The following is a 24535-nucleotide window of genomic DNA, read 5'->3' as shown; positions in this document are numbered from 1 at the left end:
TTTAAAAAGTCCTGTCATAAATGAATTGTTTATTTGGTAAATCAAAAATATGATAATAAACTCGTCGCAATATTGCTTAACGTTTCCATGCTAATTTAAATATTTGCATGTTATTATTGTTGTTTTTTTGAACGAGCATAATTATACATAAATGATACTTATCAGTATTTTCTGTTAATTTATATACATAAATTATGCCAATGGCATTTTTGTAAATTTATACTACGATTTTTTTTCTCAAAACTTACACAATATGTCTGATTTATCCAAGGAAATCATAAAGTAATATCGATATATCAACAATTATTTATTAATAATCTTTTTTAAAACAATTATTTAAACACATTCATTCTCAAAAATTGTATTCATTGGATTGGATAAAATATTTTGTCGTTTATTTTAGTATTTTTTTTAGAGTTGACAGGTGCATGGTGTTTCGGTTAGGAAGTCCAAAATCCTTAAATAAATAAAACTTTATCGATTTTGTATTATATCAGAAACACTATTGGATTTTAAAGAAACAATATCCTTTCAATGAATGACTGCTTATCGCCACCAGATTAGTAGTTTATTTAACCAGGGCAGTCGCTAACTCGACACGCACCTGTGTACTTTTGTATCCTGTAATATTTTATTGCAGTTTGTGAATTGGTATGTTGTAGCTATACTTTATGTACTGCTTATAAAATGTAAACAAAATTACGCTACCGAAACAAAACGCGCATTAACATCGTTTTCAAATTTGATGGAAAATATTTCGTTTTCGGATTAATATATATTCATGAAATAGAATGATATCAATAGTTTCTTTTTATGTATACTTTGTATTATTAAAAGGTTTTTATGTATCATGAATTCATGTCGATATTTGTTTTAACAAACAATTGATTTATATAAACAATACGTTAATCTATTATCAAAATATTTTTCACATGCTTGTTAGCATCTGTTTGCGGTCATATTTTGTTGTTTTATTAAAATTTTATTTTTACGATTTATGATATGATTAATTATTGCACACCTACATGATTACAAATTGCTTTACAACATTGATGATGCTCTTGGTAAATATTCATCTGGATCTGCTATTGGCCGTAAACGAGGTTATTTATCAGCATGAATGTAAAGTCCTAAACTTCATAGCGTTACGTTCCAAAGTCGTGAATTATTACTGACTCTCTATCAAACGATACTCTGAGCCTGAATAAAACTATGTGTGACTTGCCAGGTATGGTAGTACAATGTAACATAAATACAATTGGCATACGTTTCATCCGCAGCATCAATCATCGGATTTATTCTGACATCATAATTGCATGTCAAACCCAAAATCCCCGGATTGATTTTGAACTGTACACACACTTTTACAAGTCATTTTGTATGATTTAGAGATAGTGTCTGTATGAATTATCCCTCACGTTCCTGGTCAGCTTGTAGTAAAGCAGGTGGCTCCAGCACGTAATAAATGCTATCTGACTTGCCCCCCGTCAGCAGCGTTATCGTCCGAGGTATACCTGTCAGTGCACACAGGTACAAATGTTAAGTCTTACATAAGAGCGGATAACATAGTCTTATATCCCTATACCACACACGCCTGTACGACTGGCATTTAACTGCAACAAATCACGACCTAAAACAAACCTTGGAGAAAGTCATCGTTCTCTTGTATGATTTTTATGATAAAATACACCCCCTACCAAGGAGTAGAGACATTCGTCAGGTCGAAAGGGTGTGTTAAAACTATAAATTTTAAATTTCGAAGGTGGAGAGCGTTGTTCGAGTCTAGCACTGGGACGTGGTATTGCACATTCCGAAGCAACTGTCAAATACGGTAAACGAAGAATAAGCTTGCGATAGCTGAATCTTGATAAATGGTATCCTAATGAATATAGGCTTTCCTTTGTCAATATTTGGTGAGTTACGAGAGAAAGCCTTGGTCGGGTATGCAATAAGTAAGTCATTTTCACTGACTTAGAAGTTAAACTGTTTATTCGTCGTAAAATACTTTTCAGTTGTAAAACTATCGTTTACAACTTTGCATCAACATGACAAAAATTAAAACAAAAGTTTATGAAAATTTTGGCGTTTCATGATTTGATACACATATATTGTATGGAATACACGACCTTTGTCGGATTGTTCGTCGTAAGAAGCAGACGACAAGCAGTCGTTATCTGTGACGTCACGTGGCAGCGCGGGAATCCTCTTATGTCATCTTCAACTCAATAAGAACTAAGATCGGTTTAGCTCTCAAGGTCTTCAATGTGCAATATTTTGTCAGTTCACACTAAGCTCGGATTAATTGCTTCACTCGTCATCAACTGCAGCGATAGGTGAAAATGCACTTCACGACCTCTGAGATTCAAATGATATCATTCTTGTAGTTTATCATAACACATCAAAGGTCTGTAAGGTTACTGCCTACCGTTGCTCTTCATTCCGGAATTCTGACCACTCTTTGGTCACTATAAGGGCCAGTCACGTGACCCTCTCTACGTCACCATTGTACATGTTTATACTGACGTATCTATCTACGTCACCTCACTCAGCGCTCTAGGTGACGTGTTTCTGTATTACGTCATCATAGATTGTGTACTACGTGACATGAGTGTCGTTATCGGAACCATCACTAAAGATTATTATGGTAACTAAACACCTATAAACCTTGATGTTCCAGAAAATCGTCTAGTCTGTCCTGCAATTTGTCTTCGTCTGATCCATCATCTTCCATGTCCTCGGAGTTTTCATCCATTTCTTCTGCTTGTTCCTGTTTCTTCTTTGCAGTGGCCATTTCTGCAGCGTGCTTCTTTCTCCACTTTGTGCGCCTATTTTGAAACCATACCTACAATAAACAAACAAAATGTCAACTACTGAATGTGTTTCTCGTCACGAATAATGCATTTAAAACTGTTAGAAAACGACCCCCAAAAGGTTGAAGAAACAAGCTTCTTAAAATTGCGAAAATGCATCTCCTTGTATAACAATTGCTGTGTGTTCAACAAAATAACCAAAAATGAAGTTCAAAACGAACGAAGGAAAAATTCAATATAATGTTTTTTTCTCTCTTATTAAAATCTATGTTCGGAATATTATCGTGAAAATAGAGAAGTTTGCAGCATAAATTATCAAGGAAATAATAATAAAATTGTTGACCGGATATCATGCATAATAAAATATAGTAAATCGATAAAGAACCTGCTTATGTTTAGACCATTAGGAGGGGTATATTCGAGCACTAGTGGGTTACTTGGTACACTTGTACAGCACTTTGCGAGAATGGCTTACTCTGATTTCTATGGGTCGTTCTCCATTGACAGAAATGATCCATTAAACCCAAAGATGCTTCTATTAGCGATGAAATATACTCAAGAGGTCGGAAAACGACCTTTAGAAAAATAGACATCCAAATTTTACGAGGTATAGAATTTGAATTTTAAGTTAGAACCCAGGTGCTAGCACATAAATCCTTTTGTCTGTTTGTCTATATGGGAGTTAGCAAACGGATCTATTGACAATAATCGTATAAAAGAGTCACTGAAATATTTAAAGAAAGATTAAATGTGTTTTATTCGAAATCGAAGAAAAATAGGATATTTTAAGATACTGTTAAATTGGACTTTTAGAATGTGACAAAGCTATGGAGGTAAAGTCGGAAGCGTGTAGATAATAGCGGCTGTTAAGTCAGTCCGTGTCACGAAGGAACACAGCGATTAAATCCCCATTTTATGTCCACACAGGATGTTGACATTCTCCCATTATATCACGCACTAAATAACGCGTCCAGAATATAATTTTTAGTTATCTCCCCTAAATTGCTTCCCCTTAATTTTTGTTGTTGTTCCCCTTTTTCATTGAGTAGAAAATACACTCTTTAATGTCATAAAAAACCCCATATTTATTTTATTTATGTATCGATTTTGATTATAGATTTTTCGTGTTCTTTTTTGAGTTAAACATTATCGAAATTGGTTTCTTTTGGCTTTTCTTGTTTTTGTTTTCAACAAATAAACAACGAACACAAGTATGAACTACAAAAGACCCCNTTTTTTAAATCCATATTTTGACTGTTTAATCAAGAATAAAATAAAGTCAGTATAGTTGATACATGACTTTACCGGATACTGCATAACATTTTTCCAGCTGCTTAATTTTACTAAATTAAAGAAATATCATTTTGCAATTACTATTTCAATGATATTAAAATTCGATGTTCTGAACTTTTATACTCTAGATAACAAAGAGTCCACACTAACGAGGTTTAGTTGTACTCGTCAAGATAAGCAGAACGAATCAGTCCATTAGAAGGAATAAAAAGTTTGTGTACAAGAACGAAAAAAAGTCATACATTTAAAAGCGTTTCCATATTAGAGTGTACATAGGTCTCAACATGGACCGACATCTGTCGCCTATATGTATGTAAAACATCCTCTTTAAAGTTGTATTTTCGAATGCGCAAATCTCCAATTATTACAAGAAGAATGTTGCCCTCGGTTGTACACGGTTAGCATATACAAATAGATTTAACAGAATCAAGGTTGTAAATAATTTAAGGAATGCAATGTCGTCGCTTCCTGTATCTAAGACGTGCTGGAATCAGCCGCTGAACTTGGAGGTTGGAGTTAATTGTAAAGTAAAAACACTCACAAAACGGTTCGTTGGGACAACTTGGAGGGGGGAAAGATTGGCATTGTTTGTGTGTTCGCGGAGGGGATATAATGAGTGTGTATATATTGTTTAGAGAGTCGGTTGTCCCAAACACCAGTATGAGAGGTATTTTCTCCACCCAGTCTCCGGCGGCGGCTACAGACGACGGGCCGAGCGTACTGACTAATGTTTTTACGATCTGTTGTAGCGGTGTTAGAGGGATTTTGTAAATCTGTGAGAAAACTAAATTCATGGACAAATAAATTTAAGATCCCAACGAATGGAGAGTTTATATCTGTTTTGATACAACAAAGCTCGCCATGTCTAGATGTCGGCGGCTTTATCAGTTCCGAGCCACGATAGGAGGACCCGCAGTTGATAGGTTGTTTAGTATAGTATACTAATAGATATTAGTTTTGTTTATGAAAAGGAAATATATAACATGTTACTTTATTTTACAATTTATGTTTCATTCGTTTAAATATATTTTAGAAATAGCAAAACGATAAGCGACAAGAAACCAATGTCACAGTACTTTAGATCATATTCAGTCTTTATGATGGATCCGTATGCCGTACAAACATTTGGAAAACCCTGACACCACAGAAGCGTCTGGCCGACAGTGTCGTCAAACTCCCTGTCGGCGTAGGGTTGATGAAGGCAAACAAATCATTAAAAGCAAGCTTTTCGCCGGTAATAAGTTCGTAAGGTTAAAACAAAAACTACTTTATAATATAAATAAACACAATATGCTCACAAACTACACGATGAACGGAGATACCCGACAAATCTGTAACTCGCGGACGATTTTAAACCTTGGTGAAAAGTTAAAATAACTTTTCTTAATTGTAAATTAAGACAAATCCCTTTTTTCCCTTTTTTTTGGAAAAACGTGGCTTATTATAGGAAGTTTTCTCTCTTCTACACCCCCCCCCCCCCCAGACGTTTGGNCACAGACGTTTGGTGAATGGTTAATAGTTGATGCTATTAACTATGAAACCAAAAATCGTATTATTTAATAAAAATGAAAAGGAAGGTGTCTGTTTAAAGATAAATTTATAGTACTTAAGTTGCTTTGTGATGTTTCAATTGTTAATTAACACAGTCAGAAGATGTGTTTGTAAAACAAAACAGAGGGTGATCTGATCGTCCATTTTTAAACAGGATTAAGTAGCTACAATTTGACTCAAATACATTATTTTTCGTTTAAGCTTTTATCAAATTTTACTTGAAACACTTAATATCCTTTCGAGGAACGCTTCATTAAATAACTGTTCGATTGGGAAAATAACGAAAAAGTTGAAATGGTTAGTCGTTTTGCCATTAGTTTCCAGTTGAATAAAATCTAGCAATTCTATATACTGGTGTGAAAGGGTGCCTATATGATGTGCGTTACTTGGATAGACCATGGACGCCATGTTCGTGAGGACCAATAGTTAGATGGACAACTTTATCATCAGGCGCAGGTCCCGCTGTACTGTTTACCTAATTAAGCGTGTATTAATTAGGGCATATAGGAAGTAAAATCAATTGAATGAACAGGAACAGGAAAAGAGAAATTAATTCAAAAATCGTATCAAATTTCATTAACGCTCATAGAAATACATAGTTGATACGAGAGGGCGTTCGGGCTGTTTTGCTGGCGACGTTATGGGTCTCCCGCTAGGAAGCCGACGTTCTGTTCATGGTGCCAATCAATGGCGGCAAATGAGCTAACAGACACTAAACGATTGCTCAAACTCGGGACTGAATATCTTGTGTACAATGCTGCAAATCAGGCTTCTAGAGCCCATTGTAACATCTTAGAGCTCTTTTATTTCTTTTACGTCATAATATTGAAATGGCTGTGATTCACTGCTCATTTATTAAGTGGTAAATGCACCAGGGAAGTATATCAAAGCACCAGAGATTCTAGGAGAGCTTGGATGTAGTGAGGCATGTCAGGCTACCCATTAAACGATCTGAGAACACAGAAATGGCTTAGGCCAGACGAACAAATGTGGATATATTTGAACAGAAAGTATGACATTGAGCTAATGATTTGAAGTAAATCCACTCTATCAGCTTAAAACAGAGACATATATCATACTTGTCAAAGGGAGCAAGCTAGGATGTTGTGACTGACGGCCATGACAAGCGAAGGGGAACACACTTAGCACCACTTACGTACATTTATAATGCCCCCTTCCTACATATTAACTTGGCTTTAGGACGTAATCAAGTTATTTGTTTTTAAATCAGAGGTAGATTCATTGCGTGAAGCTTGTGTGTAAGCGAGTAATTCCAATGGCGAGTCCACTGTTAAAATTTACTTCCGGTTACTGGGAAAAAACCCCCAGATTACCCCGCTATTTGTTTTTTAGAATTTTACCTCTTATTTTGACCTCTAACTTTTATCCCGAGCACCTAAAAGTCGACTTGACAAGTGAACCTCACAAAGAACTGTTCCCCCCTAATGTTTGGATTTCTAAATATAATTAAATATCAATTTCTATGGCAGCTAGTTTGGATATCTATTTATAGATTATTTTATGGCAGAAAGTTTGTGTATCTGTTTTTAGATGTAAAATATTTTTGACAGTCAGTTGGGGTGGTTATATATAAATCTATACTTATTTTGATGACAGACAGATTTGGTATATATATAAAAAGATTATGTTTCATTACATGCAGTGTGGACAGAAAAACATGTATCTATGAATACATTGATTCTATGACAGTTTAAGTGTGTATCTATAAATAAAATACCCATATTTCTATAACAGTTTAAGCATTTATTTATTTTATGTTAATTTCTATGACGATTTGAGTACCTATAAAACATTAATTTCTGTGACAACCAGTTTGAGAGTTAATCTAGATAGAGATATTTATTCCTATGACAGACGGGTTATATCTATTTTATATATAGATAAATATCAACAATTTACACTGATATCCACTCAAAACCCATTGTCCCCGTTGAGTGGAGTGATCATCTCATAGCCTTAACATAGAACGTAACAAGTTTCCATGACGATACATGTGGGCCTGGTTTTGCAACTTTTCCGCGAAAAAGTCACAATATTGTGACGTCATCAACAAAAGATGTCGGCGGAGTTTCGAAAGCTTATGCGAATTTCGGGCTGTTACATTTATTTAACCGACCACAAATATATATCGGAAATGAAATCTCATTCCGATGATCAGACAGATTTTTTTAAAACAAGTACGACTCATTAAAAGAAAAGTACTGTAAATATAAGGAACAGGTTCCTATTTTGGTCACGAGTAAATATATCAAAGGTTGCTTCGTATTCTGTTTATTTTACACGTGCTTAACAACAGTTATCATACTCATAACCTGACCAGGTAATATAGACAGTTTGAATACAGATAAATGAGTTTATACTTTATATACTACTTTCTGTCTATATTGAACGTTTAGTTTAGACAGAAACGCTTGACAATCCTACGTTTTTCTTAATCGTAGGAACCTTAAAATCAATAATACATGAACAGCATGGTCTTTTATACAATGAAGTAGGGTTTTAAAAATGCATTTTTTTTTATATAGAAACTGACATTCGTCTTTGAAATGACTATCAGACATGTTTATACTATCGCTGTGATTTGGTTATGTCCATATACACGTGAAACACAAACTAATATAAGCATTAATGTCAATATAGATTAATGAAGTGTGCCACAAATTCTGCCAGCACCACTTTAAGTAATCCAACCTTATAATTATATTAAGATCATATCAAATGTACATACAGATGTCGTTATCAATATTTGATTTTCAGCACTTTTTTCCTATTTTTTTTTTTCATAACATAAAGTTTTCATGTATAATATAACCTTTTCAAAGTTAAATTATTCTCGCATTGTCGTTCATGCACGGGTAAGAAAACCAGACACAGCTTTTATGAGATTAAAAAATATCAATTATATCAAATGTTACGATTTTCCAATTTATGCATAATCTAACACACCGTATAAATGCGTCCGCCCAATTTCAAAATGGTACCCAACAGCGAGAACAAATTACGCATAAAACACTCCGCATTCAGCGTCGTTTATTTCTGTAATGCTTGAGTTTTTTCCCCTCTGTAGTAAAGGTGATTACTGATAGCTGTAGCAAGCCCTATTTCCCAGAATACGGAAAAAATTTTAAAAAAATTGTGGACTAGATGCTGGTTTATTACAGCGCGACATTGTACTTCGTGAATGGCGGAAGGTGTGACCGAATCACACCATCTGTGGGTAGCTTCTACAAATGGTCTTTGATGAGCGAATAAAATCTAATCGCCTGAACTTGATGTGCGAATCAAGTCAAATCCGCGGAAAGCGATAGCACATAAAATTTGTACCTGAGGGAGAGAAAAGCGTATATGTTTGTCAGAGACAGCCATGAACGCTACAGATGTTACAATGGGTATATAAATGTTTTGTAACGCACAAGATCTTTGCTATGTTGAGTATTAAACTGTATTGTCAAAGTCCCTTTGAGGGATCATTATAAAAACCAGGCTGTTTTCTTTAAGTGTGAAAACATTAAATTTTGAACAGATTTTATAAACAGTTTGATTTGAATAAACATGTCTTAATTAAGTTGGAAACCAGTTTAAATCGCAATGTCGGAGTCTAAAGTTGTAGGTTGGCTATAGAGAAACGGTCGCGGAAACACATACTTTTGTCTTGGCAGGAACACAAGCGACCTCGTGAAGAGGCAGGCCCATTGTCTGGGAGGGGACTCAAGGGACCCTGCTAACACCCTTCGACGCCGTAACGTCTTAACCATGATGTTTACTGACGATGAATAAACAATAACACCGGATAATGCTACATAAAGGGGATTTTCATCGTAAATTGGTAGTATTTTATTCATTTGATTAAAAGTCATAGAGGTTCGACAAGCAAAAATGTACTTTAATGATTTCCCAACTACGTGGGGCGTCCAGTGTGCATGTCCGATTGACATTATATTATTACCTACTGGCCAGAGAAGGCAAGGCAGTCGTCTGGCAAGCACTGTTCATCTATAAGCTTCTTTGCTAGCTGTTTGACATTGTGCATAACACCATGTTTTCCGTTTATTGCAAACAATGAGTGAATATTCTTTCTTTCCTATATTTCCCCCCTCTTTTCTGGACAGATAGTGGTACCGAAACAGCCTAATTTGGGAAATCCATAGTTGTGGTATGGCCTGTATTCAGGGGTACAAATCATCATAGGGAATATTAAGACTCGTTTTTGCTCCACAGTAATCAAAATCCCAAACCTCCAACTGAATGCTTAAATCACAGTTTTATTATTTTTTCTTAAATATTATATACTCCCCTGGCGCTATTATGAAAGTATTAATTTGTTTAATTGATAGAATATGCCATATCAACGAGTTGACGTTTACATGCAATAGTGGAGTTTGAAAATCTATGTAAAGTTGTCCAGATTTCGCACAATTTTCTCTTGGAAACTAAAGATGGGATGCTTGATCATACATTTTTTTTTAAAGAATTCTTAGGCACTGCTGAAAAATCCTTAAGAGAAATATAGAGGTTGTTAAAAATGGGCACTGCGGTTGGTATGAGAAAGAAAATATGGAAACAAATTTGAAAAAATAAATGACAAATGAAGATTAGTATCGGGGAAGTATTAAATATGTGTTAAAAAGATTGTTTGAATGTTCAATTGATGGTTTTGAATTTTGATTGATTTTGGGAACAAAAAGGTTTATCAGTATTTCATTATATTGCCTTGATTTCATAGATTTATACGAGGTAGGTTAGGTGGCAGAGTAATAGCCGGACAGCTAACTATCTGTCTACTTCTAAATCGCGCTTAGTTTATGATGTATGTCAACTATCTGAGGTAAGTTTTGTACAGCGGAGAACACGCTCACACATGAAGTTGATTAATACAAGTAAACACACTCACTTATTTTTGTACGTGAGTAGAAATACACATATGGACACATTGTTAATTCGACTTCGTATAATATAGGTAAATATTTATGTGTGAGTAAACTAACCTAATTAGAACAACTAAATACTAAGTAACAATAGCCTACGCATATGTGTTCGTCATAAGCTAAGAAAAGAGTGTAAGTGGTTCATTATAATGGCGTCAAAATGTTATACCGACACACAAACAGAACGATATCTAAGTGAAACGTATTTTTTCAAGAAAATTGTAATTTTATACAATTGAATTTCACACCAATTAATTTTAGTTTCGGTTGATAGCTATGGTGTAAACTGTAAAGTAATGACACATTTTAGTCCAGTCAAATCAATCTTTAAAATGCTGAACCGGAACAATATTACAACAGAACAGATAAGGATATTTTTGTAATCTACATACTACTAATACTGAAGCAATATGGGTGAAAAGTCAACCCGCCTGAAACCCCGGGAAATACATGATGTTACATCGCTGAATCGTCTAGGCGATTATTTTCAAATATTTAATATAAACCTTCTGTTGGATTCTACCACAATCATTGTCTATTATTATTAGAATCCAAAAGGCTCTATACAGATCAATTGGCGTATTATTACCGGCGTGTGTTGTTTATAACCGACAATTTATCGATAGAACGACTTTAAAATAATCTCTGTACTTATTTACATCGGCGATAAGCTTCCAAACATTATATATATAAGTATATGATATTCCATCTGAGGATAAACATAAAACCCGCAAAATATCTATAAGATTTCACTTTATCACTTTATGAAAATAGGAGCGGAAAATGAAAGATTTATTTTGCATGGGCTACTTGAAATAATCTCGGGTAGATAAAAGCGTTCTCCCGGTCAAACAGGTGGTCAGAGTCTATGCAATATCGGCTAGCTACAAATTCGTTATGAATTACAATAAAATAAATAAAATATTTACATTAAAAAAGATTTTAAATACATTATAATTTAAAAATTCATATTTTTGGGTGTAAGTTAGACTTCCTCGGGCCTGGTTTTGCATTCTGGCTTAAAGAGAAAGGGTCGAATATTAATAAGGAAATGCACTAATAAGGCTGAAATTGACCACAGAGAACTGGTACAAGCACGTGCAACATGTAATGTTTCGTTAGTGAAAATTATTTAGGGTAGTAATAGTGTGATTAGTTATTGGAGTGACAAGAACTTAACACAGATGTAAAGTTGTAAAAAAAACACTTTCCATACTCTCGATAAAATTTGTGTGAAAGAATTTTGTGTATACTAAGCTATGTTAAAAATGGTCATTCACATTTAAGAGTATACTTATTTATTTATATAACGTATGTATACATAATGCAAACAAAAGTTAAATTTTTACATAAGTTTAAATAGGGGCTGTAATATATAGGTCGTCGGTTTTATCAGCGTTTGAAATTCTGCATATTTCACACCACAGATACATAAATCAACATTTCAAATGCAAACAAATCTAAGTTAAAATTAAATTAAATCAATTTAAACATGTCTATCAACGAATATTCTCACTTATTTTGATGGCGAATTTTAATTTAAGGTAATGAGAGGTGCATGATTTTATATATCAGTTAGTAATTAGTTTGATACTTGTTGATAAAGTATAAAAATAGAAATGAAATTAATAGAAAATAAATTATCATATAATGCCTTCCCTCCACCCACTAAATTCTCACAAATATCCGGTTAAAATCCAAATTGCCCCCTTAGATATCGGTCGTTCGGACACTCGGCCCAGTCCAATCACATCCCCTCCCCGTATCTGAGGGACCGGCCAGAATAGTCTACCGTTATTATAGCGATAATGAAAACGGCGATAAAACACACTTTGATTGTCCGTTAACGCATTAGCGAGTAACTTCATTTAATTGGATATTGGGGATTGATGGGGCCTGTCCAGTCGTGGTCAATGAAACGCTAGATAAGGCTAAAGGATTCGGACAAAGGTGTTACAGATATGGTCAGTCCGAGGATTCGGGTGGGGCAGGTCATCAAAGGATGCCGACCCTGCTCTCGTAATCAAGGACTTACTCAAACACTGGTCTGATAATCGTCAAGTGGACAGCGGTCAGATGTTAAGAAATGACCAGTATTGTCCGGGAAATTCTATTTCCATATGGGTATTTCATTCATCTTACACATCACACGGATTTGCGTGAATAGACAGCTTCCTCTACAAGAGGTGACCATGTCCAGCCCCGACCATGTAACGGAGATTAAAGGGATTTCGGCCACTTCTGACCCTATGGTGGACATTCCACGTAATACACCGAAAGAGATTCCGGCCACAAGTGTGGACTAAGCTGGACAAACACAAACATCCATCAACAAGGCCTAGTGCAGTGTTAACACCTTATAATCATACATCATTTCCTGTTCATTCATTTTTAAGGAATTTCAGAAACGGGAAATATTCAACAACTAATATCGTACTCGATTTATAATAACCATGAAGATATTAAATAATTCCGCGGTATCATTTCATCCGTACCAAATTAATGTTCAGTTTTGCTGAAAGTGTGTTTAAAATGTGTTTAAGATGAAATAATTGAAGTGACATGACAGTATAAGAGTGAGGTTCGCGCTCATAAAAGTAACACAATAACGGAACTTATTAATAATGCATAATAAAAATTGAAAGAATGTTTTTCAAAATTAAGAAAATCGAAAAAAAAAATTCAAAAATTCCATTTGTTATCAATTAGTTCGTTTGGATCATTTGTTCGAGCTTTGATTCTCCCGAGAATAAAATAAGCTTTTAGTACATAATATACCATTGAGAACATTTTCCGTTCGGTTATATTTCATATTTGCTGTTAGTCAATACTATATTGCGAAGTGAGTGAAAACTGTTTTCGTCTACGCACGTGTACAGTGCAACTGTCTATCATTTGGGTCAGGATGGTGAATTTGCAGAATTGATAATTAATGAAACTTAGTTCAAAGGGAAAATACTTGCATCCGTGTTGATGAATATTTAATGGCGTTTGTGGTGTTAAAAGGTAAAAACAATATCGTCTGTATCGTTAGATTCTTTTGAGATACCTACTTAATATTATCATAGCGACGATGGAAATGACAATGACAAATTGGGAGGTGGAATAGATGTGAAGAAATGATCCATGTAAACTAGCTTTACTTGTTGTACATAGAGTTACACACGCGCTCCACTGAGAGAGCGCCGCTAGAACGGTCAGAAAAACCAGACGCATACAAAGCCAGATTTATTTATTTACCAAACTAGAAATTGTTTAAATAAATACAAATACGGCCTCGCAGTGGTTATTGATGAGACCGACCGGAATCGTGTTATCTTAGAATCCTTCTGGGTAGAGATGTCTGCTTAATTATACCAATTATATAGGAATTAACCCTCATTTGGTAACGTAAACACCCCACTCTCATGGGCCTTGTTCTGTTTGATGTGAAATACACATGCAAATGATGAACGCACGTGTTAAACGCTTCCACACATTATGAATAGAAGGAAGCATAAGTATTTTTTTTTCGAATCCCACATTTTCTTATTAAATACATTGTCCCGCTTCAATAAAAAGGGTTGTCATAATTGTATTTCGAACAGAGTTTTATTATTATTAGTTGGTTTGTGTGATACTGGCTTTTTATATAGTTTGCACTGGTCCTGCTCCTAAGTGTCATCCTGTGTTTCCTATGTATCAGTCCTATTTGTCCCCTTTTTCCTGTGCCAGTTGTGTTTGTCCTGTGCGTTAGGCCTGTTTGTCCTATGTATCAGTCCTATTTGTCCCCTTTTCCTGTGCCAGTTCTGTTTGTCCTGTGTGTTAGGCCTGTTTGTCGTATGTGTAAGTCTTGCATGCTGTATGTGTTGTCCTCTTTGTCCTATATGTTTGTCACATGCGTTAAAGTCTTGTTTTCCTTGTTCGTTTACCCCCCTTTTTTCCCCTGTTTGTCCTAGGTTTTTGTCATGTCTTTGTCTAATTTGTCTGTCCTTTTTATAGTCATGTTTTCCTTGTTTGTTTTTCCCCTGTTTTCCCTGTTTGTCCTGTTTTTGTCATGTCTTTGTCTAATGTGTTTATCCTATGTTTTGTCCTTTGTTTGTTTCTCCTGTTTTCCAGTTTGTCCCATGCAAACGTGCCCTTGGTTATTGCAGCATGACTTAGATATACCCCTCAATACGTCATATGAAAATAAAACAACGTTTTTATTATATGTTATTGTCTTAATTTAACAATAGCCACTGTGTATCTCAGACTATAATACATATCCCCGTGACAAAATCAGACAATCAATGTTTATTTTGTACCTGTCCTAGAAACCTTTCGACCACTAAGAGGCTATATCGGACAAGTTGGCTTGATTGTATTGACACATTGATACAATAAACATCTGTATCAGAATCGGCAAAGAAGATAGAATGCGAATCCTTAAAATCCCCCGCCATTACAAGTGATGTCAGACAGTTGTCTATTTCCCGCCGGAACAGGAAGTTAAGCCGGGCACCAAGCTGTAAGACGTGTTAACACATTAATCATAATTAGAGGTCGAGCGACGCACGTTCTGACGGTCGCGAGACAATTGATCTGGAGGGTTTGTAACGAGAGAATTCAGGGTCCCTCCCCTTCCATGTAGAGGAGAGGATCTCTAATTAATTAGGCACAATACAGGATTTTATTGCCCAGTAGACACTAAACCCGACTAATAATAATACCACACGTCTGGTCTAAACGACGATTTATCGAAAAAAGCATCAACGGCCATCGAAACAAAACCAGAAATCACACTAGAAATAATTTCTCATCAAAACATATACCGATTTTAACAGATACCAAGTGATTTTTCATCAAAACAGTTAATGATTTTTCATCAAAGTAGTTTACTGATTTTTCATTAAAACAGTTACTGATTTTTCATCAAATCATACACCATTTTTCATCAAACATATTCTGACTTTTCATCAAAACATACTGATTTTCAAGAGTCTGTTTGACAGTGGTCAGGCGTTTTCGATAAAAGTTTATGTTTCGTACGTATCATTCCCAATACCGGGTAGTTCGCCGTACAACCATTTGCTTACTTTGAGTCAAACAAAAAATATACATATAAATTCCCTTTACAAATACACTATTGTAAAAAATACGTTATGAACAAGCATACATTTCTGTCTTAATTAAAGACCTTTTTTTTTATAAGAATCACATTATGCTATAAACATATTTCGATGGATTATATGGTAACTTATATAATATAGTATCTCACTGACGTCAAATAATATATGTCATTTTCTGTCCAAACTACGAACCAGTGTTCTTTAATTTACTGTTAAACACCACTGTAACGTTTTGTTTTTGGGAGTTAATAATAGACTGACACATCAAGATGAATGTATGTTTTCTTTCCTTAGACATTTTACAGTTAAACTGTAACATTGTTTGTTCGTGTATTATCTGGTTAGAAAGTGGAAGTCTATCTCCTTTTCGATTTAATTAACAGAATATTGTTGCTTATGATCCTCACATCGTGACGTTTGCACACGTAAACAGATAACCCCAATGTCGGAGCTATCGATACAAGAGGTCCAAAGTTTGTAGGTGGGTACCGCCTGTCATTGCCCCGTGGCCCTGCCAGCAGGGGCCATCGATTTGAGGGGACTTGGAGGGAATCTACTGAGGAGGACAGGTCTGTGCGCGTGCTATATCAAACACAAGTTAGGAACCCCGCGTGCTGGCGTTATGACGTTAATCGGGACAGATCCTGCTAACCCATAAGACATGTGAAAAGCGGGACAGCACCAACAAGTGCGCCTTTGATAACATGCTATCTTTGTATTGCCGCGAATTTAGGTAGGGGGTAGCATCACATTGTGTCTACAGTGATCAGTAATTAAATGTTATCTAACCCTAATTACTATTCGTTTTATCGTACTAATTACTCAAAAGAACTATCAAAGTTTTGTAATTATCACGACGATGGCCGACATGATCATAGAAATGAAGAACTATCGTAAATATTTATCAACTTAGAACATGTCTCCGGTTCCATCTGTTTAACGTTTTATATTATCACGTTTATAAAACAATTCCTATTGCTGTAAGAAAATCCGTGTAAATAAACGTTTACATTTTAGATTTTTTCCCGGTGACGAATTTAATTAACTTGTGAATGATACTTTGCAATGTTGCTATGTCCTTATTCAGCGTTGACCGTCCGAGAAAGCCCGGTAACCGAGCGGTTCGATATTGGTTTAAGACTTTTATAGTGTTGAAAAGTATTTATGTGACTGTAGTTTATCAACAGGAGTCAAGAAATGCTATATCTTTGACTGGTCCGCAGCCGTCCCATATTTGTTTAACGGTCGCGAGTAAGGTCAACCCTAAATCTCGTTTGACATTTGGCTACAGAGATCTATTCAAACTTTAGGAAACTCCGATAAAATGAACCAGACTATATTTACCTATATGCATGTTGTGGGTTCTGTTACTGAAATTAATACTTATCAATATCCTTACACATGATCACACTTGGATTTTATATTGATTATGATAAAATTTATTTCTGCTTGTCGTTTTTACCATTGGTTAAATTTGGGTTATCAGAATAAAATCTATTCAGCTTAGTAGTAAACATTATTGCTTTTTTATTTTTTATTTTTTTTTTACAAATTGTCATAAAACTGGGTTTTTTTCTCAGCAAGTTTATCTGTCGACTGTAGAGATAGTTTTTATATTTTGATATCCTTAAATTTATCGTATTTAATAACAAAGACGTAAGACAAACACGACTGCAAACATGCAGACAGATAGGGCAACAAACAGACATACAGACAGACATACAGACAGACAGACGGACGGACGAAACAGTGACCTACCTTGACCTGACTCTCCGACATGCCGAGGGCATAAGCGAGGCGCGCACGCTCTGGACCTGCTAGGTACTTGGTCTGTTCGAATGTCTTCTCGAGGGCAAATATCTGCTGCCCAGAAAATGTTGGTCTTGTGTGCTTCTTCTTCCCATCCTTGTCTACAACTACCGAACTGTGGCCTGGAACAGAAATGTTTGTTTCTTTGTTTGCCGTTCAAATGTTCTCCCATGCGCGCGTGAAATATCAGTAAAATCAACTGTTTAAATCTAAGTCCGCCAGCCACCCCCAATTCTTTCCTGTCAACCCAATCCTGATACACACACCCCTTCGCCATCACAACTTTCCAGCCGTCATCTAATACTTGTAGATTATTACTAACTAACTAACGAGTTCCGGAACAAAAGCCTCTATAACTAACCCACTAGTTTCTGAAATACCCACAACTGTTACACAACCTGCTGTAGTTTACAAACAACAAATAGCGAAAAGGCCTAGGACTCAGAACAAAATAACTTCAACTACACAGTTCTTTACAAACCCAAAGAGAGTTGAACTTCTTGATATAACTTGTATAATGTAGAGCAATAGATATTGTCTTAAAACTCATTCTGTTTACCATATGCTTTCAAATTCCACAGTTTGTTGTGACATATTGCATTTAATGATTGCCAGTTGGCACGTCGTTGTTATCAGATGTTTCTGATACCGGGCGCACTATTGTTTATTGAATGACATTGCTTAATATACATATTTTTGTTCCCATATCTCTATTTCATTATAGTGACTTTCAGAATAAGAGTAGATATGACAATAAATACACTCTCTATTACAATGTCATATGGAGGGAGACTCATTTCTTTAACACACAGTCTTGTTTATGTGTTTATGCAGACAATTCTTTGCATAATGTTGATTGATTCATCTTATCGCGAAAATAACGTTGCTGTCAAAATAGCTATGTTTACAGTATAAACATCCCATTATCATCAGATTTATATATCTTTGCTGTACAGTGAAGTTTTCTCGATATAACGCTATTTTTTCCCCCAATGAAACTTTGGTGTAATAAGGAGGTATGGTAGTTTGTCAAAGTGTTAGCAGAAAGCGAGGGGTCAATGAAACGATGGAAATTTATTGTGGTTCTTCTGTGCCGTCAGTTCAAATTCCGTAAGAATGCTACATATATTATCAGGCTTTCATAGGTCTCCGTTACAGTGCCATTTCATTGTGAGTTGATCCAATCCCGTTACATTGCCATCTGGACTCGCTACATTGTCATATAATTACATTGCCTGTTTTAGAATGGGTCAATTTCGAGAGGCCCCCCCCCCCCCCCCCCCCCCCCCNCCCACCGTTACAGTATCATCTTAGGGAGATGTTTGCTCTCAGAGTGAGAGACGCTGATAGTTGTGAGAGACAAGATTAAAGATAAATACCCTAACACTGCCGTTTACCATTAAATACATCGATTGACGTCCAGGCTCACAGACATCGCACTGACAGGAATACATATTTACATATTAGGCTCTGAAATAAGCCTGTCAGTTTTAGCATCAATATCAAACGTCTGCCTCATCATGATGGAACGACACCAGTCAGGGAGGAACAAGAGGAGGGAACACAGGAAAAACAAGAACCAAAGATTTAAGTCGTTAGTGAAAAAATACTGTTTTGAATATGACAGATTAAAATAAGAATAACTTTAGAATATATCAATTCATTTAATTCGATAGGCGGTTCATTTTATGTCGGTAATGGATGCTATGAGGTCTATATATTTTATGGGTCATTTTACCAAGTTTTAACTGTATGTTAAATTCAACCATAATGAATTATTTGCATAAATGAATTTCAAACAAATAAAAAAAACCCAACTTCAGGTCAACATTCACAAAAAAGTATATAATTCCTATATTAATTACGGTATTATTTGCACTTTACGTTTAGACAGATGATTTCCGGTTCCTGCTCTGGGACTCTACCGATAATCATGTCAGTTTGACGTCTGTAGTATATTACTACTTCATTTAATTAAGTCTCTAACGATTATGACCAGGGTAGTAACCAAACACGTGTCAATTTCCCAGGTAACTGTTTACCTGTAGTAACCAGGTGGGAAATTAATTACAGACACAAAACAAATACACCTCCGTAATCTCCGGCTACTGACATTGACCACGCGGTCTATAAACCTGTCAATCATTTGTCTTGTGATGGAACAAGGTTCTATAGTAAACTTCCCCTGATATTTAAAATGTTAAACTATCAAGATAAGGCTAAAATCGCGCTGAATTCTCCTCGATACATCAAACGAAAAAACATTTTAGGGAAAAGATTTTGCACGATTAGAAAAACTCAGAAAAATTTGTTTAAAAGATTTAAGTGGATAGAAATTTCTCTCGCCTAGATATATCAGCAACATTTTAAATAAATGTTTGATTATGAACAGCGACGTAAAAAGATATGCTTAAATTGTGTCAGGAAATTTAAATAGCAATATCGTATTCTTTCCGGAATCACTTTTTTGTTTGTTTCTGCTACTATATACCCATAGAGAAAGGTTATATTTATACATACCAAAAAACCTTTTAAAATGTGAATACGTTAAATTGCATTTGTCTCGTCATCATGACAGTGACAAACAAAAAATACAAAAAATGATTTAAAGATACATTAAGCTTCATCAACGAATTACAAATGAAGCCATTGACATAATCGAAAAAATCCTCCGGTTAGTTTTAAATTAAAAGAAATTGGGAAACCATTTTAAAACTTTGCCTATGTAAATGAACAGCAAATGTAAGATACAGACGTTTATGTCGTGTATCGGTGACGAAAAGATTGTGACGTATATCTGGAAACATCATCACAGACTATTATATTACGGTAAAGCGTTCACAAGAAACGGTTTCTTCTACATTATCCACATACAAGTTTTCTTACAGAGAGTAAATCAAAGAACAAAATCTAGACATTTAAAATAATAACAAAATAATTTTGTTTTATTTCTGCAAAGTGTGTGGAAACAGCGATAAGAGAGAACGCACATGGCTATACAATACGGTATTTATTTAGCAATAGAAAGGAACATTCTTTGCGACATCTGGATAGCGCATTATACCATCTAGAATAGCTTCATCGGGAACAAGTATGTTGTAGGAAAACAATGTCTAGTGTTTTTAAAATATGGCTTGATGATGATAGATTTGTCTCTTCAATACGTATACTGTGTACCGTTCTTCGAATTAAAGGAAAATCCGGTTGTAAACAGCAAAACGAACTCTACAAATGAAAGCTTAATATGTATAAATAAATTATATACATACACGAAACCCGTAGTTGAAATTTGTCATATGTGATTTGAATTTGTTTTAAAGCGAATAGAAAAGATAACTTCTGACTGATATTAATTTTAAAGAACTTTTTTTTATTTTATTTTTTACTTCAATAAAAATATACATAGTCATGTACGTAATTTGAAGTGTGCCTATCTATTAGAATGGCTACGAGTAGTGAACGTCTCGGAGAAACAATATGTCAGACGAGATACGAAGCGGTGAGTAGATGAGTACTTTATCTCTTGTTTGTGTGAAACAGTCTTTAATTGTTGTCGTCTAAATACGGTAAGACATGACTATAATCACCCGACATTTACACCTTGTGTACTGTAAGGGCCAGACGTGCCCGGGAACGTCAGCTCACCGCTACCCCGACAACCCACCCCGCCGACTGGAATCGGACCCGACACCCCAGTATATGTGTCTACACGGTGTAAACTCGCCACTTAACCAGCTCTTACCGACCACTTACAACCCCTCCGGACACTCACCACTTCAGATAATTACGGTCGTTCCATCTAAAAATATTTTTTAATACCAAAACCTGTATTTTTGTGAAAATAAAAATTGATACTTGTCAGTATTTGGAAATTCCACTTTTACGGTTTGTTTGAAATTGTTTTGGTGGAGCCTTTATTAAATTAATTGTGTCACAATATTACATATTACAAAGTAGATTCCTTTTAGTTATCAAACGATATTGTTTTTTTTGTTTTATTTACAAAACGTATTATTTCCTTCAATGACGGAAAGACGAATTTATCACTAAGCATATCAAAGTTCATGATTCAGTTAAGTATAAGTCATTTTTTTTTTAAATACTGATACTTATTAACCTACATTAAGTTAATATTTGTAACAAAACGCACTCTTTATAAGCTCAGGAATAGCATTAATATCAGTCAATTTCAATTCCTTTTTAAACATATTTAAATGATGCACCAATGATTTCAATTTTGTTTTATTTGGTAAGTAATCACAAGTTCTCTATATGAGAAGTAATTCGCGTTTTACATTATACGTAATTAGTGTTTATATGGTGAGGTATAAATATTTAACTTGAAAGTAATAAGTGTTTTTTTTAGACATGATAAGTATTTAGCGACAATATGAACATGGGTGTCTGTCTGGTAAATAAGAAATCAAACTTAATAAAAACTTGGCAATATAACAAAACCTTACAATTTTTTCAAATAAATAAGTCTTTAATTCATCGACGGGACTAGCCACATTTTTGGAGATAAGATTATTTTGTAATTAGTTAAAACAACTTACCAAACATTCAATAATAAAAACGTGGAAAAGTACATATCGAATTTGAACTTACGTCTTGATTCATCTTTACAACTTATAAAAAATCGATGTCTGATATGGAAAATTACTTAAGGTTCTTAGTAAGCTTACCATCCACTTAATTAATTAAAATTTGTAAACAGAATCTCTTGTACAGGTACTACATGGTGTAATTGAATGAAATCTTAGCAATGTGTCGGATGGCTCTCGGAAATAAAGAAACAGAAACTGAGGTTAAGTTTAAATGTACCGAATAATCCTGAAGACAATTTTAAGATGTTAGTATGCCAAACTCACCCGTTGGTCGCCAGTTAGAACCGTTTATAACTCCTGGCCAGTAAATTGGGGGCCGGCCGGGTAGTTCCGCTAACTTTGGAAGTCGTCCTTGCGAATTGAGATACATCCCGGCCGCGTTCAGACGAGAAAGTCCTAATGCTGCCATGCTAGGGCGACCAAGGATGTCACAGATACCATGGGGAGTGCCGTTCCAGGAAAAATGTTTTTGGTTACCCTGCGAGTACCCGGATTGAGTGAGCATGCTAGCGGAGGAGGCAGGAGTCTTCATCTCCGTCATGTTATGAAGAGCGGCCAATGGAGGACTACTTAATACAAATGCTGGTTGACCAACACGACTATTGTCCATACCCATGTTCAGCAAATTTGCCATCGTTGTGGGGCTGGGATTGGGATGGTATCCCGAGGTCCCGGACCCGTCACTGGAACAATAATCCAACATCACGACGTCCTTCCGGAACTAAGCACAAATTGTCAGCTGGAAGAAGCTACCAGAGTCAAAATTTTATAATCCTTTTGTTACCCAAACAAAATTGTAAGGAAGTCGAGTTTGAAATTGCAATGTAGAATTAAATACAGGAAAAGAAAGAATAAAGAAATACTTATGGAGGCTTGTTTTCCAAATAATCCGTACGTTGTCGTTAAAAATTAAAGTCAATTATTCTAAACCAAATAACTGAAAGTGTCCGAGCTAAACTAGTAAAGTATCAATACGACAAATACATCTGATGGTTCCAGATAAGGTAATATCCAGCATCATTGGAGTGTCCGCGCACATGCTGCTTTCTTTCGCCATGTTGACAACATTGTAGACAGACGTTAACAATTCGGGATGATTTAAGAAGCGTCGTGATATCGCCGTTGTCCGATGGGTCGTTTTTGAAATCTATATTTTTGCACTTTAGCCCCCTGTTGGCCTTCACTTTATACGACTTACACAAGAATCGACTCCTAAGGGTCCGTACTATATATATGATGCATGTATCAAACGTTGCTTTCCCTTATCACTGCCAATCCGGTATCTTCACAAGTTTGTACGGTGCCGTAGGAATGAACGGGAGGCAGCGATCAATCACATATTATACAATGATTAATTACTTTTTAATGCCAAACACTAAAGTCCCTCCCCTACAGGCGAAACCCACCACGCGATTGGCTAAATGTCAAATCTACTCGTACGGTCTTAATCGACGGCGCGTTCTGATTGGGCAGTCTCCGCCTCCATTCTTGATAACACTGACTTTACAGTAGCGAACCCTCAGCGATAAGTATATGGTGGATAGATTAAAATTAAACGGTCCAGGTAGTACATATCTATTTCATGCAGACGTCCATATCTTCAGTTTTTAATAATGACCCCCCAATTCCTTCAGTGTTAAGTCGTATTGGTGGTGATATTAAATTGACAGGACCCGTTATCTCGCGATAACTGCGTTACTTACGTACAGCTATAGGGAACAGCCCCGTGCAATTATCTCTCTAATATAAACAAAGTAATAGAGTAAGACTCAGCACGTGTTAGACATTATCTGGCTAAAGGTTAGGGCAATAAAACTGTAAACAACTGTAAAGTCAACAGAATGGTCAAGAGTCCATCTGTAGATCTGTTTATAGGGACTTAATGTAATAATAAATTATAAATACATAAAACATTTGTATTTAATATAGCCGTTTAACTACTACTGTTAACTTATAATAAGAATAAGCCCTAAGTATATTAAACACTTATACCAGATGTGATGTATATTACTTCGGCATTATCTCGGTGATATGTATTATATTTTTCACTCACTTACACATGAACAATTATTATACTGTACTTTTAGCGGTTTAGCGTTCGTATGTTGTTATCCTATCCTTTTTTCCATCTCATCAGTCCAGACTATCGATAAAGCAATTTATTAATCGCATCATACCCAAGAGACGTTTCATAACATTGTATGGTTTAATTGTTGCTTTATTTTATTCTTTTGTCTTCTTACACACCTCCAGGTGACAGCTCGTCACCATGGACGCTCCAACAGATGACTTACGAAAGCTGTACATTTGTTATTGAATACTTTTCATCTTAATCGTGAAGTGTTAATGAAGTATTTTTTGTTCAAACAACAGTTTAAGCCCTGGTATAGTTGTGCATTTTTGCAATGTATTTGTATTTGCGATCATCT

General features: G+C 35.4%; 1 protein-coding gene across 1 annotated transcript; it reads right to left on the bottom strand.

The window, feature by feature from the left end:
• Window positions 1–244: 244 nt before the first annotated feature.
• On the bottom strand, window positions 245–23396 carry LOC110460474 (homeobox protein Nkx-6.2-like). The gene is made up of 3 exons (XM_021513408.1): window positions 22371–23396; window positions 17449–17621; window positions 245–2842 (listed from the first exon to the last, which is right to left on the bottom strand). The coding sequence occupies exons 1-3, from the start codon at window positions 22807–22809 to the stop codon at window positions 2657–2659; spliced, it is 798 nt and encodes a 265-aa protein (XP_021369083.1). The 5' UTR covers window positions 22810–23396; the 3' UTR covers window positions 245–2656.
• Window positions 23397–24535: the final 1139 nt, after the last annotated feature.

This window comes from Mizuhopecten yessoensis, unplaced genomic scaffold (genome assembly GCF_002113885.1).
Source record: "Mizuhopecten yessoensis strain PY_sf001 unplaced genomic scaffold, ASM211388v2 scaffold10409, whole genome shotgun sequence".
In the NCBI taxonomy this organism is placed as follows: domain Eukaryota; kingdom Metazoa; phylum Mollusca; class Bivalvia; order Pectinida; family Pectinidae; genus Mizuhopecten; species Mizuhopecten yessoensis.
This window is presented reverse-complemented; position numbering and strand designations above follow the sequence as displayed.

Bases quoted from the DNA above. Each gene is read 5' to 3' on its own strand.
- LOC110460474 (XM_021513408.1), bottom strand. From the start codon at position 22,809: ATGTTGGATTATTGTTCCAGTGACGGGTCCGGGACCTCGGGATACCAT. The intron at 17,622-22,370 runs GTGAGTTTGGCA...TTTCTGTTCCAG, and splicing joins TTCTAACTGGCGACCAACGG to GCCACAGTTCGGTAGTTGTA. The intron at 2,843-17,448 runs GTAGGTCACTGT...TGTTTATTGTAG, and splicing joins TGTCGGAGAGTCAGGTCAAG to GTATGGTTTCAAAATAGGCG.